Source organism: Atheta coriaria, unplaced genomic scaffold, assembly GCF_025399875.1.
Source record: "Atheta coriaria isolate IRGN ID8LTWV9N9 unplaced genomic scaffold, Caltech_Dcor_3.1 hic_scaffold_5_pilon, whole genome shotgun sequence".
NCBI classification, from domain to species: domain Eukaryota; kingdom Metazoa; phylum Arthropoda; class Insecta; order Coleoptera; family Staphylinidae; genus Dalotia; species Dalotia coriaria.
This window is the reverse complement of record NW_027045447.1, coordinates 2459237-2474301: the sequence shown is the minus strand read 5'-3', so window position 1 is coordinate 2474301 and position 15065 is coordinate 2459237. Positions and strand designations below refer to the sequence as shown.

The 15065-nt window shown below is 42.2% G+C and overlaps 2 protein-coding genes across 10 annotated transcripts; both read left to right on the top strand.

The window, feature by feature from the left end:
* Nucleotides 1-134: 134 nt before the first annotated feature.
* Nucleotides 135-5726, top strand: LOC135792820 (beta-arrestin-1-like). 7 transcript variants are annotated; one of them, XM_065303568.1, is made up of 10 exons: nt 135-897; nt 1640-1758; nt 1831-2131; nt 2347-2537; nt 2592-2873; nt 2987-3130; nt 3434-3577; nt 4048-4134; nt 4208-4351; nt 4411-5726. In XM_065303568.1, the coding sequence occupies exons 2-10, from the start codon at nt 1724-1726 to the stop codon at nt 4484-4486; spliced, it is 1404 nt and encodes a 467-aa protein (XP_065159640.1). In that variant the 5' UTR covers nt 135-897; nt 1640-1723; the 3' UTR covers nt 4487-5726. The 7 variants fall into 7 exon arrangements, with proteins under 7 accessions (XP_065159640.1, XP_065159646.1, XP_065159643.1 ...); XM_065303571.1 differs by having other exon boundaries at nt 138-897; nt 1846-2131; XM_065303569.1 differs by lacking the exon at nt 135-897 and adding an exon at nt 1270-1533.
* Nucleotides 5727-7252: 1526 nt separating this feature from the next.
* LOC135792012 (fez family zinc finger protein erm-like) lies at nt 7253-14782 on the top strand. 3 transcript variants are annotated; one of them, XM_065302637.1, is made up of 2 exons: nt 7253-7317; nt 13254-14782. In XM_065302637.1, exon 2 carries the CDS (start codon nt 13272-13274, stop codon nt 14421-14423), a length of 1152 nt encoding a protein of 383 aa, XP_065158709.1. In that variant the 5' UTR covers nt 7253-7317; nt 13254-13271; the 3' UTR covers nt 14424-14782. The 3 variants fall into 3 exon arrangements, with proteins under 3 accessions (XP_065158709.1, XP_065158707.1, XP_065158708.1); XM_065302635.1 differs by lacking the exon at nt 7253-7317 and adding an exon at nt 10151-10434; XM_065302636.1 differs by lacking the exon at nt 7253-7317 and adding an exon at nt 11733-11878.
* Nucleotides 14783-15065: the final 283 nt, after the last annotated feature.

Here is a 15065-nt window from a genome sequence, read left to right as displayed (position 1 = left end):
TATATAAATAAGTTTATGTTTAATATTATAACATGGTAATTTAGTTTAAAACTTGCAAAATTTGAATTGGGTTGTAATGAAAACAAATGATGTTAGTTCGTGGGGGCGCCACCTGTGTCGTTCACGAGTACGGATTTACGGAACCCGCACAACTTCCACTTGCAAGCCCGAGTGATGTTCAGCTCGTTGCGCGTAATTTATTCATCAACAATCGGAAGTATCGACTGATGATCAAGCGCGTCTTCTCGGTACTTGTATGCACGAATATGCGCAAACACGCGACCGGCCGCGTCGCGATCGTGATAAACAGTTGAAGAACGCGCCGCCGTTTAGTGCAAGTGAGTCAGTCATCCGGGTGCCGCATGCTCGCCAGCAGCAGAAGGTCCCAATCGCAACAACTAAGTTAGCGGCGTGCCACAACTTCCGTATAAATAGCGATAACGGCGATAACGTCGTTAGTGAAGTGCGTCGCGTCTAGGCCAGCCTAATTGCAGACGCAATTCGACGGCAGTGTATGCGTATATGCTGAACGTACGTGTTTACATTGTGCGAGCGCACCTGATCGCGCCGATTGCGGGGCGGCATTGTCTGGCTGTGCGAGGGTGAAATTTGTCGCGACGCGCACACAATGCCGGCGCACACAATACGTTAATGAACCACCGCGCGTGGATTGAAATCGGCGGCTGAGCGCGCGGACAGCGGACGGAAGGAAGAGAAACGGAAAAGGTGGAAACGCATCGACGGCAACACACAACACGACGACGACGACGGCTTTATTAGCAATTTGTCGTCGGTCGAGAGTCAACACTGAATCAACACCGGAAAGCCGCGCACGTCATTGATACACGCCCGCCGTGTTGGGAATAACGTTCCACTCTCATCTGCAAACATAAATACGTAAGAGCACACTAATTAATTACGAAATTCAATTCAATTATATGCAACCCAATATACTTGTTGAACTGCAACAACAGGTTAGATAACTGGCAACCCATCATACACGCATGCATGCATTTCGCATAACTCCGGGGCGTACCAGTCAATGATTAATTAAATTATGTTTTTAGTTGATTAGATTAGAGTCATTCGAGAGCACACGCGGTGTACACACCCGTTTTGCGTCACGCCGTGCGAAAATTCGCAATTTACATGCACACAGATGTTTTTCCAGCGACACATGTCGGCGAGGCACATGTGTGCCACGCGAATGTTTGTTTATAACATTAAATTCCCAGCCTCTCGCCGGCTAGTACATAGTTGATAGTTTGTAATGGATAAGTACTGGTGTAGTGTGGCGCGCACGCCGACATTGCTGGTTATTATCATTATCGCGTTGTTGCTATTTTAAGTTTTAAGTGCCGCCCGCACTCGACCCAGCCGCGCGTCGAAAAACTCTTGAACGCGCGGCTTTAACGCTCTGTTTGTTGATACAGAGCCTCATTACGCAAGCCGAAACGCTCGCGGGCTGGCGGGGTGCTGGACGCTTCGCAATTACGCTTAAATACGGAGCCCCCACGGCGCAAAAGCTTCAAGGTATTTGTTTAGACACACACGCGTGCGCATACCGATAACGAAATTAAATAAAACAAATAGTTTGTGTGCGTCGTTCCAAATTTCATTCTGGTATTGTGTTCGGCAGGTCATCGTGGAGGGTGGCAAGGTGCAGGCGCCTCCCCGCAGCAGCCCTGAGAGCGCCGCCGGTTTGGCACCACCGTCGCCGGACATGGACGACACCAGCAGCAAGCGACAAGCGACCAGGTAATAAACACCTTCAAAATAAACATTTAATAAACATATTAACAATATAATAATCTCTGGTTGCATTACAAGTTTATTCGGTTGTAGAGTTTTCAAGAAGTCATCGCCCAATGGCAAAATCACGGTGTATCTTGGCAAACGTGACTTTGTCGATCACATATCGAACGTGGACCCGATCGACGGCGTCGTCCTCATTGATCCCGAGTACGTAAAGGATCGCAAAGTGTTCGGGCATGTCCTGGCGGCGTTTCGTTACGGACGCGAGGATCTCGACGTTCTGGGCTTGACGTTCCGCAAGGATTTGTATCTGGCTGCCGAGCAGATTTATCCGCAGGACCCGAACGCGACGAAACGACCGCTCACACGACTACAGGTAATTTGACCTCGTTTCCACTTCCTGATTAACTGCCATTCGCAGTGAGTGGATAGTGTAATAAAATTAGGGGTTGTGTCATGCTTTTACATTGTTGTGAGAGTGTTACAATGTTTACTCGTGAGTTTTATTGCGTTTGCTACGTGATGAAACAAAATGTTGCGACTTGGGTTATGTTAGGTTGTGTTCTAAATAGATTTACGTGTGTGTTTTAGGAGAGGCTTATAAAAAAGTTGGGACCAAACGCGTTTCCATTCTATTTTGAGTTGCCGCCGCATTGTCCTGCCTCTGTTACCCTGCAACCTGCTCCTGGCGACACTGGAAAACCATGCGGGGTTGATTACGAGCTGAAGGCGTTTGTGGGTGAGACGCAGGACGATAAACCGCACAAACGCAACTCTGTCAGGTATTTTTTTAATCAAATTTTGGGGAAATTTGTTTTGATTTTATAAATTTACAGATTAGCAATACGAAAGATAATGTACGCACCGAGTAAACAAGGTGAGCAGCCATCCGTGGAGGTGAGTAAGGAGTTTATGATGAGTCCCAACAAGCTCCACTTGGAAGCGTCGCTAGATAAGGAACTCTATCATCACGGCGAGAATATTGCGGTGAATGTTCACATAGCAAACAATTCGAATCGCACCGTGAAGAAGATTAAAGTCAGCGTGCGACAGTTTGCCGACATTTGTCTCTTCTCCACTGCGCAGTATAAATGCACTGTTGCTGAAACAGACAGCGAGTAAGTATTTGATTCGACTGGTTTTTGTGTTTCCCGAAAATAGTTTCAGGTTATACGGCAGCCATCTTGTTTTTTTCTTTGTTTGTTGACGTATGTTTTGCGATATTATCTAGAGCAGGTTGTCCGGTGTCGCCTGGTTTTACCATGTCGAAGGTGTTTTCGGTACGTCCGCTGCTCGCCAACAACAAAGACAAACGCGGCCTGGCACTCGACGGACAGCTAAAGCACGAAGACACGAATCTGGCGTCGTCGACAATGTGAGTGCGGCTGCGCAGCTGCGGCGGGTTGAGAAACTTCCTCTTTTAGATTTGTTGGCGCACTCATACTATTTACATATATTTGCGGTGTTGGTTGTAACTTTCATTCACGAGTCGCATGCCTCTAGGAGTACGCTGTGGTGTATAGGACGCAGCAACACACACACACTCACAATCGCTGGTGCGGATCTATCATATATATATATTTCGATATTGGGCGTAGTTGACGTTTTGATTTTTTGTATTTGATCATTTGTGTGTGTGTGTATTGGCTGGTGACTAAAGTGTGGTGTGATTGGGCAGAGAAGGCTGCCCCATTGGCCCCGGCTTCACCCTGAGCAAAGTCTTTGCGCTGACGCCGCTCTTGGCGAATAACAAGGACAAGTGGGGCCTGGCGCTGGACGGACAACTTAAGCACGAAGATACTAACTTAGCATCGAGCACCCTGTAAGTCTCTCACGGAGCGACCGAAAACAAAACACAAACAACAACCACACATATCCTCTCTATAAATATTAAACATTATCGCTGTTCTCTTATTTCACTTTGTTGCCTTTATTTTCTATTTGATGTCACCTGTCAAAGGATAATCTAGCACACATGCTTCTTACAAACTGTATGTACATATATTTCTATTTCCTCTTAGTTTTCCTCTTTAAAGTTTAAACTCGAACAAACACAACACAATGAATGTTGTAACAACCCTGAATGTTGCTGCTCTTATACTCTATAGCTATTACTCAACGCCATCTAGAATATTAACATGAACACGAACAATAGTGGAGTATTAATACGCACTGGCTTGGTAGAATAGATTTTGCATGCTGCTGGCTTTGTTTGGAATGTTTCTTTGCTTTATTTACCGTTTTGCGCGGAGTAAACGCTATTTTTATGCTAATTATTGTTGTAAAACGCAGAGTGGCTGATCCTGCTCAACGCGAGAACCTAGGCATCATCGTGCAGTACAAAGTCAAAGTGAAATTGTATTTAGGCGCTCTTGGAGGGTAAGATTTTCATGAAAAACGTGAATAATTCACGGAATGTATGCTAATTTGGTGTTTTATGTTGTTTTTACAGCGATTTAGTGGCTGAATTGCCTTTTATCCTAATGCATCCTAAGCCTGAAGAGGAATTACTACCCCCGCTGGACTCGTCCCGAAGAGAAAGCAGAGAAATGGGCGCAAATTCCGCCGACGATACGAATCTTATACAACTCGACACGTATGCAATTGTTTTGTGGTTTGTGTGCCAATAAAAAGCTAATTTTTGAGTTTTTGCAGAGATGAGAACAACGACGATATCATCTTCGAAGATTTCGCAAGACTCCGACTGAAGGGCGGCGAGACGGACGCATGAGGCGTCGACTAATCCAAACAAATCCCGAAATCGCGAAGCGGATTTGAACGAATTGTCTTATCGCGCCTGTAAAATGTGCCCTAGTCAAGAAGAAAAAAAAAGTATGAAACACACAAACACACAGAGCATGTGCCGTCAAAATGGCGTCCGGCGGCCATTTTGCCACACTCAACTGGTCAGTCAGTAAAACCAACCAACCAACCCAACCTACCCCTAAATACAAAATATATTTTCTTATATTTATTATTATGCGACGATCGTGGAGGAGATGCGCATTTTGATTTTTTCATGTTTGCTTTCCGCATTCTTGGTGGCGCCGCGCATTTACACTTACCTTAGCGCCACCACCCGCTTGGTGCGCTCAGTGTATTAATTGGAATTGTATGTATTACTAATCATTTATTGTTTTTAATTTGTCTATTCGTGTATTTATTGGCGCCGCGCTAGATTAGTCACCCGCCTAGTCACTTCACACTGACTTCGTGGAACGCAACCGCAACGTCCAGCATGGAATCAACGCTTACTTCTAATTACAATGTTTTATATTAACCGATTTACGCGCGAATCAATTACACATCGTTAATTAACTAAAGACAAGGATATAGACAAGCATTTTTTCCTATACAATACGACTCTATCGGACTTTAGTAATTACTGTAAACCGTTGTTATATACTTGCGTCGCAAACACACAATGAGAGGAAAATGAAAGAGAAAGAAAGTTCTAATTATATATAACACGCATCTATTGCATATATTGAATGTTGACTGTAAGTTTTTTGTGACGTTTTTAAATGTTTAAGCGCAGAGCAGAACTTAACCTTTAATCAAAGACGCAGTAAAAAAAGAAACCCAGATGTGTGTACCCACACACCACGAATTTATTGATCAAAACTTGTATGTAAAAGGAAAAAAAAACGTTTCTCATTGTATGACATTCGAACGCCGACTGAACACACAACACGGAACATACACACACACACACACCATACCATAAATATTAAACATATATTTTTAATGTTTGTATTTTCTAGAAAATGAAATGAAACTAAAAACGTGGAGCGCAAAATTCGGTGGCTAATATTCATACCTGTGTGTAAAACAAAACTGAACAACAAAACGATCACTAAACGAATGTGGAACAATAGACAAAAGGCATAACTTAATTCGGTTCGATGTATTATATTACGAAATATGTATACACTTAAAATAAACGTAAATAATATACAAAATGTAATAAAGCGAATCCTGCGAATATTTCGAATTAAATCAAGCGCACGGTTTGAAGGGGTTGAGAGGGTCGAAATATGAAACGCGAAGTTAATAACCCGGGCCGCCATCTTGCCATCTCGAATAAGCCGAGTATTCATATTGTAATGATGCTTTTTATTATCTCAAGTTGCAATTTGATTCGTGATGCTCACTCATGCGCGAGAGGAACAAGTGGAGCAGACGCAGAGACGCAACATTATCTATGATAACTTATAAAATATGTAATTTTATTCGCATCGCCGATGAATGACGAGATAATGTGATGACTTTTTGAATGTTTGCGCACTGCACGAGATCAAACAAACACGGGGATGGTGCTTTGGCGCAAAAGGTGCCGCCTCGTCAATATAATTGGAGAGTGCCGCGTGGCGCGCAATCATCTTTTGATGGAAGAGACACTCTAGATCTACGAATGCATCCGCCGACACATCACCCGCGGACGAGAAACGTTAAAAGACAACACTCGAGAATTATTGACGCTGATTAAATTAATTAACGTTTTGCTAACGTCTCAAGTATCCGTAGATATATCTACACTAACAATTGATTCAATAATAACATAATCTCTTTTAGGTTTTTTTTTTTATTATTTTGGCGGTGTTGTTAATTCGGTAGAAGAAAATATGGAATAAAATTGTGGTGGTTGGAAAGATCAAAAACGCGCCCTGTACAAAAGGATGCAGAATGGAGTGCGCACTTGAAATCTTCAATCTGAATACACGCGCAGCGCAAAGGGCCGTACCAGAACACACAACACACAAAGCCGCGCGCGGGTTTTTTTAGAGATTCCTTCATCAAAAACACCGAAATGCTCTCGGTGCGTCGCCGGAGCCTGAATTTATTAAGACATTAAGTGTTCTGTTTGTATTTTTGATCCCTGGCCTTCATTAATGCTAATGCACAGCTATACACCGAGTCAAAGTCAAAGCGAGGTGTGATCTTATCACTTGCACACCAGACTACACCACATTCATGGAACCAAAAAGGCTTTTCGTTTGATTAGCCCTGACTGCAACTATAGTCACATATAGATATACCTATGTGTTGTGTGTGGTTGTGCGTTGTGGAGACGGCGAACTCAGGTGAAGCTTCGAAATGGTATCCGAAGAGGCGAAGCGCGCATCCGCGCACAGCCAAAAAGGTGTACACCGTGCAGCTGGCGCGCGTCGTCCCCAGAGGGGTACGTTTCGCAGCTCCGCCTACAACGGCAAAAGGGCGCTGCAAATACGGCGCGTGATTGGTTACAGACTCGGTTGGCGATGAAATGAACAATGTGCGATTGGAGCGCTGCGCCGCGCCCTCAGGCCGTCGGGGCAGAAGGCATACGGCACACAAGGGCAGCCGGCATCAGCGACGCACTATACTCGTTGATAATGTGCATGTGAGCTTCGAAAAGTGCAAAACGCGAAGAGAGCATTTGGCGTGATCATTTATTATTAACAAATGTGCTGCGAACTGAAATTATTGTGCGACAAACAAATTTTCTGCTAAACTACATCAAAATCACTCGCAAAACACTTGGATATTATGTGCTAAAGTTTCAATTTGCGTAAATTGACGGTAAGCGTCTTTAATTTAACTAGTTTTCACCTCAAGGGTTGTTTCTCGTGTATGTGGTATTAATTCACACGCGCCCCTGATTAATAAAGCTCACCCTTTCGAATAATTTTCGATATTGCGAGGGCGTCACGCTGCGATAACGGCAATTAATTCCGAAATGCTTATCGCTTGTCGGATGTGCGCTGGAAAACATAAAAATTACTACCCTTACACCGGTCACAAATTTCAACTATGTAAATTTCTACCGATTTGCATGTTTAGTCATTTTTGTGAGTGTGAATGAGTGTTGACAGAAGTTTCGTTGTGTGATTTACAATGCGTCGCGTTTATTATATTAACTGCAATATTTTGATGGTTATCGGACGCGTGTGCGAGTGGAAATATGAACGCTGGTAGTTTATCGCTTCCGGTTCGGTCGCGCTTATGATTTAACACGGGAAATTGTGTTATTAATTACGTGTAGGACGCGTGCTGCGAGTTTACGCGATTACGCGTTTAATTCCCCGAGCGCATCGGTTATTAGATGCGTTTATAAACGCTATTAGTGTCAAAACATGCTGGGAATTTACTTTCATGCATAATTTTATGTATTTTGCCTGGAATTATTGAATAACAGTGGAAGTATTTAGGTATTGTTTTTGAGTGTTTCTTGACATAATTAGTTAAAAATGCATTATTTAATGTAGAAATTATGCAAAAATTAAGAAATGTGGAATTAATTAAAGATAAATTGATTTTTTTAATAAAATCGTTGTTTTAGGGTTGTTTTTCATTAAAAACTCAAAAAATAGTCATGGCACAGTAACAATTTTAAAAACAATTAATTCTACAATAAATTTAACAGCTATTTATGATTTTTTAAACAGAAATATGTGAAAATTTTACCCAAAGACATCAATTTCATAAAATTGGTGATATTAACTTAATTAATTAAAATTTCTGTTCAAATTCTACTGAATTAAATACAGAATTTAATTCTAAATTTATATCTGAAACAATTGTCACTTCACCTTAATTGGTTTTTAAGTAATTCAACTTATTTTACTCTTCTAAGTCTATTATTATTGAATAAAATCATAAGATGAAGAAAATTAATTTTTTTAGTAAAAACGTTGTTTTTCGGTAGTTTTACATTAAAAACTCAAAAAATAGTCATGAAACAATAATAATTTTAATAAAAATTAATTTTACAGTAAATTTGACACCTATTTATGACTTTTTGAACAGAAATAAATAAAAATTTTACTCCAAAACATCAATTTTATAAAATTTAAGATATTAACTTAATTAATTAAAATTTCTGTTCAAATTCACCTCAATTAAATACAGAATTTAATCCTAAACCTATTTCTGAAACAATTATCACTTCACCTTAATTACTTTTTGAGTAATTCAATTTATTTCACTTTTCTACATCTATTATTACTTGAATAACAACATAAGTTGAAAATATTGATGTGTTCTACAAAAAGCCAGCGATAAACAAGCGAAACAAAAGCATACTAAGTGGTCGATCGGCTCGAAGAGGACAAAACACAACATTCGTGGCACACAATGCGAACGCAGTGCAAATATTGATTGAATATAATAAATCCGCCGCATTGTGCATGTTTGCGTATGAATATGAGTGGCGAGCGAGCTGCACAATCTGTGCACGCAGGTTTTAAGTGCGCGCAATGCATCTGGGGAGCGCACGGCTCTTGTCTATTGTTTTTTCCGTCAGTCTTCCGTGTGCGACGCACAAGTATCGCTCAAAGTGGTCGCAAATCTTGGTAAATTCGCGGGGGGACTTCAGGCTGCAATTTTTGCTTTGTTTTAGAAGTGAAAACAAAAATTTACTACAACTAAATACAATTAGGGGGTATATTTACTTTTGAGTTGGTTATTTTTAGTAAATTGGAAAGAATAAGAATGCAAAATGCATACTTTCATGAATTTTAGTTAATTTTCTTTGATTTACACGGTAATAACCTATAATTTTGCATTTTTTCGGGGTTTTAATGATGAATTATGTGATTTTCATTGTATGCAACCAATTTTACTTGATTGTGAATTAATATAACCACGATTTTGACAGAAACGACTCAAATTGACAGTTTCTTGATTAAAACCGTGAAAAATTATTGTAAAAGTTAATTTTCTGTCAAAAAATTGTTTAAATGTCAAGAATTACTCTTCAAATTACCTAAAAACAAATTTTAAACCGTTTTAATCATATTTTTACTATTTTATTACCAATTTCACGCATCATAAACCAAAATGCACTCATAAAACGATGAGTAAATAAAATGTTGCTTCCGCAATTAAGTTATTACGCAAACCACGCGAAAACGACGGTTTATGACACGCCACGCCGCCTAAATTGTTTCGATGGGGGTGCAGCCACTCGAAACAAATGATACACATATAAAATGTGACACGAGCGACGCCACTAAACACGGCTCATAACTTATACAACTTAATACGAAACAATTGCCGGTTGTCAGTAACGAGGGGGCGTTCAACATGCATTGCATGCAAACCAAGCGTAAGCCGGAATTGCCGCAGGGGCCGCAGGGCAAAAGTTAAAACCTAAGGGTGCGTTATGTGCATCCGTTGGTTTCCTACTAATTTTACTAGCAATTTCGTGCGTGTTGAGCCGCAAGAATCAACCACAAGTGAAACTAGTGTTTGTTTTAATTAAATTTCTATAAAAATAGGTTATGTAGCTGTCAATTTCCTATACCTATAGTTGCAAACATTTTAAGGTTATTTGTGTATATTTGTAAGTGGTTTATTTTTGTGATGTTAATTTGCAAGGAATTTATATGAAAATGCAGTTTCGGTATTTGAATATTTGAGCATGAATGCAAATTAACTTCATATTGGGTGCTCGTGTCATGCGCGATTTGCTCGATCGGAAAAGCCAGTTTATCGAGCGTTATAGTATTCGCGTGCCGGCGTCGTTTCGGCATGCATTATGATCGGCTTATTGAAGTGCCTCGGCTGCCAACAACCGTCAATGTCGATTGGTGGAGGCGCCGCCGCCACCCCCATATCACCGTGGGGGGCGCGACGTGCAGGTCAATTGGCTATCGAATCAATTTATTGCCGCACAATACAACGCCAACTGTGTGTGTAGGTACGTTTTTAGTTGCAATTAAACGCCGCCGAAATCATTTCGCTGTGTGATTTAAGGTTAGACGTTGAGGTTATGTGTGGATGTTTATCAGTTTTATCAAGCCGCCGCCCGTCGTTTAACGTTAACCACTATGCGGAAAGCGCAAAGCGCACGCAAGCGCGCAGGAAAACTCGTAAAAGCGCTGCTTTTGATAAAATATTCACGACGTGGGCATTAAACGTCAAGATGGCCAACGGATCGATGGCCGAGAAAGACTGGGAGTCTACCTACCACTTTCCAAGACTTACGATAATATATCTTGAATACAACACGCGATGCGCTCGTAATTTATGGAAGTTTTGCTTGAAAATAGAAAAGAAAAAAGAAACCCGTCGAGAATTTATCATAACATTAAAAATAAATGCATTAATCGATGCATAATGCTGAGTATAAGTCACGCCGACGGCGGTGTGGTGATGGTGAACATTTTCCAATTGCGGCGTGTCTCTTGGGCGCGGCTGTAATTATCTTCGCCAAATATTTGCGCCGCATTTACCTTTTAACTATTCGGCGTGCGGATCAACTTAACGCCGTGAGGGAAGCTCCCCTCAAACAAAAACCGAACTGAAACTGAATATATTCGTATATGTTACTTGTACACAAAATGGCGTCTGCGGGTTTAATGTTGAAATATCGCCGCCATTTTGATTTCCGCCGTTTTTTTGTTCTGTATGTTGATTCCTCTTCCGGTAGTAAACAAAAGACACATCACACCGCCACCGCATTTGTACTTTTACACATACACATATTCACAGAGAGAGAATTTGCGTCCCCCGGTGGGTTCGCAGTGGGTGCGATTTTAAACGCGGCGATTATGCATTGTCGCCGCCGAGGGCTGGTGCGCGGTGCTGCGCAGCATCAATTCACTCTCGCTCGGCGTTCCCCTGCGGTTTTCTTCGATTTACCCGAAGCATATGTCATTATCACGTCCCGGCGACTTTGCGCCGAAACGTTAATAACACACTGCGCTGTGTGTTTGAATGCGAGCGCTCGCATTGTACATTTCAACGTAAAAACTCAGGGAGCGGCGGAATACACACGGACTCGTACTTGTTATAACAACATCTGTCTACGACTTGTCGAATTCTAGCCTCGGAATCAAACGTTTGGAAAAAGGGGAGCGGGAAATTCTTTTGCGGGATGCCAATTTGTTTTTTCCTAACAAGGCAACCCGCAGTACATGTTATTATACCCACTGGCGTTGTAAAATTACAGATTCCTGTAATGTCATAACTGAATTTTTGTGCTTTTGAGTAATATGGAAGTAAAAGTGAGTCTAGCGTCGGAATACAATTGGCAAAATTCCGTGCCGTGACGACTTGGAGAGCAAGACGACGAGTGAAAAGCTCGAAAGCTTTTCGAGTGTTTATTCAATGTCGCCGTCTCCGACTCCGCCAGCAGGTTAGCCGCTCTAATATGATCAACAATGGCAGCCGACGTCTGCGCGTAAACGAAAAATTTCTTTCCCCTCATCGTAAACAAAGATTTCGAAATGGGAATTATTCAGCACGTCGAAGATTTGGTAGACTTCCAGTCTCACTTCCGTTCTGCAAGCTGTTTCTTGAACTCTAGCAGTACTTTTCACGCCCTCTTGCTTTGATTGTTTTCTGCGCGCGCCCGAAATTGGCTTGGCTTCGCTTCCGGTTTGGCGTCCTCTCAAGAAAAGCAAAAAGAACAATGGACAATACGCGATGAAGACATCTGTCTACGAAAAGTAAACCGGCACGCGTCCGCGTCAAGGTGTTCGGACGTAAAGGCGTGGATTACAAGTAACTCGATATGTTGATATGAATAATCAAGAATTGTTGATGGTAACTTGATTATATCAAAATGTGCTTCTGGTTTGATGAATAGACCTGCATCCGGGCACGTGCCTGAAGAATCTTATAAGAGCACAAGCATTTCCGTTGTATTATTTTTCTTGTTCTCTGCGCAAATGTCGTGCAATACGAACATAACCTTAATATTAAGCTGGTAATGGGAAAAATAATGATCGGAGTGTAATTTGCGACTGCATTTTGCGACTGACATGCTGACAAGAATGATAATGACGCGTGTGATGACGAAAATCGTATTAGCACTGGTTGGATGTCATCGCACAAGTTGGAATCGTTCGGAGCGATTTATGGGGCTAATAATTTGCGGCGCGCGATCCAATTCCGAACGCGATTGAATTGAATTGACATCGTGTTCATTGTGTTGACGCCGGCAGACGAAATAGATTGCCTGCCGATGATGATGTATAGGGTTGGGGGGGCGAGCGTCAAGATTGAGATATTTATGTTATTGACTTGTATATTTGGTTGCCTATACTTTTTTTCACTGGTAGTTAAGTAATAATAACGTAAAAACTTATTTTTCGCCAGATTGAAGAGTTTTGAATTGAATGCGGAGTGTGAATGAATGAAAAACGTGGCGGGATTGACAATAAGCGTGTCGATCAGCAGCAGATAACTCTCGGCGGCGTTAATTGTCTGTGATTAGGCGCGCGCGCGCCCACAAAACCGGCAGTATCGCAGCCCTTGCTCCCCGGCGGAGAGTGTGTTCATGACGTCCGTACGCATCCTGCGTCCGGCGGTGTGTGCGCGCCTCGAATAATAGGCTTTGTCAGTTATTATAGCCGCATTAAACGGGGGCGTGACCGTCAGCAACGACGACACGCCGGATCATTCGGCTTGTTTGCGCCTAATCCCCCTCGGCTCCCTTCCACTTTGTGCACCCCTTGGCTCGTACACACACTCGAAAATGATTTATGTTTGCTGTGTTCTGTTCGCAGAGCGAAACCACCACCGAGATGGCAACCGGCACGGACGTCGACGTCACCGTCACGGAGGCAAAGGCACAACTCAACTTCAGCATCGCGCGAATTATGGAACCTGACGCAAAGACAACCAAACGCAAACTGGATAATAACAATAAATTCGATCATCTTGGCTTGCCGTATCAGAATCTCGAATCGGCGTTCAAGAAATACGTGCCGTCGTCGATGCTGCGTGGTCCGGAGTTCCTGCAATACCCGCTGGTGTACTACCCCAGCCAGCTGATGTGTGTCGCGACTACATCGGTGTCGGTGTACAGTATGTCCCCGGAGGATGCCGCCTCCTCGGCCGCTCCCTTTAGTAAGATCGCTGCTCAGGCGAAAAGCGCGGTCGAGACACGTATCGATCCGCGGAGCGACGCGCCTGCTGTTAGCCCGGCCGCCGCCGGTGCCGCCTCCGCCCCCACGACCACCTCCAGCCCGCCGGCGGCCAATCAGAGCAAACAAAAGAGCTTCGAGTGCGGCGAATGCGGCAAGGTGTTCAACGCGCACTACAATCTCACGAGGCATATGCCGGTGCACACCGGCGCCAGGCCCTTCGTCTGCAAGATCTGCGGCAAAGGCTTCCGGCAGGCATCGACACTCTGCAGGCATAAGATCATCCACACGTCGGAGAAGCCGCACAAGTGCCACGTGTGCGGGAAGGCGTTCAATCGCTCATCGACGTTGAACACGCACGCGCGGATTCACGCCGGGTACAAGCCCTTCGTCTGCGAGTACTGCGGGAAAGGCTTCCACCAGAAAGGCAACTACAAGAATCACAAATTGACCCACAGTGGAGAAAAAGCGTATAAATGCACGATTTGCTCCAAAGCATTTCATCAAGTTTATAATCTTACTTTCCATATGCATACACACAATGATAAGAAACCCTTTACGTGCCAGGTGTGCGGTAAAGGTTTCTGTCGTAACTTTGACCTTAAAAAACACATGCGTAAACTGCATGAGACAACAATGGGTGACATCCCCGGCGAGCGTGATTACCTCCCGAATATGTATCATCATCACCACGGGGGCAGAGATCGTGATTCTTTACATTTCATTAGTCCGTTTCTTTTACCACCGCCGCCGCCAGCACAATCTTCACGTCCGCCTGTGTCAATCTACAGCAGTGGGAAGTTATTATGACCGGTCCTACCTTACTAAAGAACAATCTTCGTGTAAATATCAAGTATGAACATTCCGCACTGAATGATTAAGTGTTAAAGTGTAAGTCAATGGCCGCTTTGTGAATCTGTGTTATCAAAGTAAATCTAAGTGTACAAAGTCTTAAACGTGCAATACATATAATAATTATATAAATGAAAAGAGATGACTTGCTGATTTATGCAAATATTGTACAAAATGGCCGTGAAAATGTGTTTCTTCGGTTTTTGATCTCAAACCTATGGATTTTTGGATTTCTAGGTTACGAAATGAAATGAAATGAAATGCTGTACTATATTCGACTACTATTATTAGTTAAATAAATGTTATTTGACAGATAATCAATGTTTTTCTTCATTTTATGTTTAATTTTAATGTTTAAGTTTGGTTGCCTATATTAAACATCACATTGGGACCTTCATTTTTGAATCAATTTTGTATATTAATTCAAAAAGTTACATAAATAATGCCAAAAAACATTTATTTTAATTAAATTCAACCTTGAAGAACATGATTTTCAAGTTTTTTTAATTTTAATCTTTAATTTCCGTTTATATAACCTCAAATTTAAACTTTTCACTTTTTTATTTGCTACATAGAAGTATTGAAAGTTTATGAAGCGGT

Coding starts and splice junctions, on each gene's coding strand:
- LOC135792820 (XM_065303568.1), top strand. CDS start 1,724: ATGGACGACACCAGCAGCAAGCGACAAGCGACCAG. Junction 2,874..2,986: donor GTTGCTGAAACAGACAGCGA/GTAAGTATTTGA, acceptor GATATTATCTAG/AGCAGGTTGTCCGGTGTCGC. Junction 3,578..4,047: donor AACTTAGCATCGAGCACCCT/GTAAGTCTCTCA, acceptor TGTAAAACGCAG/AGTGGCTGATCCTGCTCAAC.
- LOC135792012 (XM_065302635.1), top strand. CDS start 10,270: ATGCATTATGATCGGCTTATTGAAGTGCCTCGGCTGCCAACAACCGTC. Junction 10,435..13,253: donor ATACAACGCCAACTGTGTGT/GTAGGTACGTTT, acceptor TTCTGTTCGCAG/AGCGAAACCACCACCGAGAT.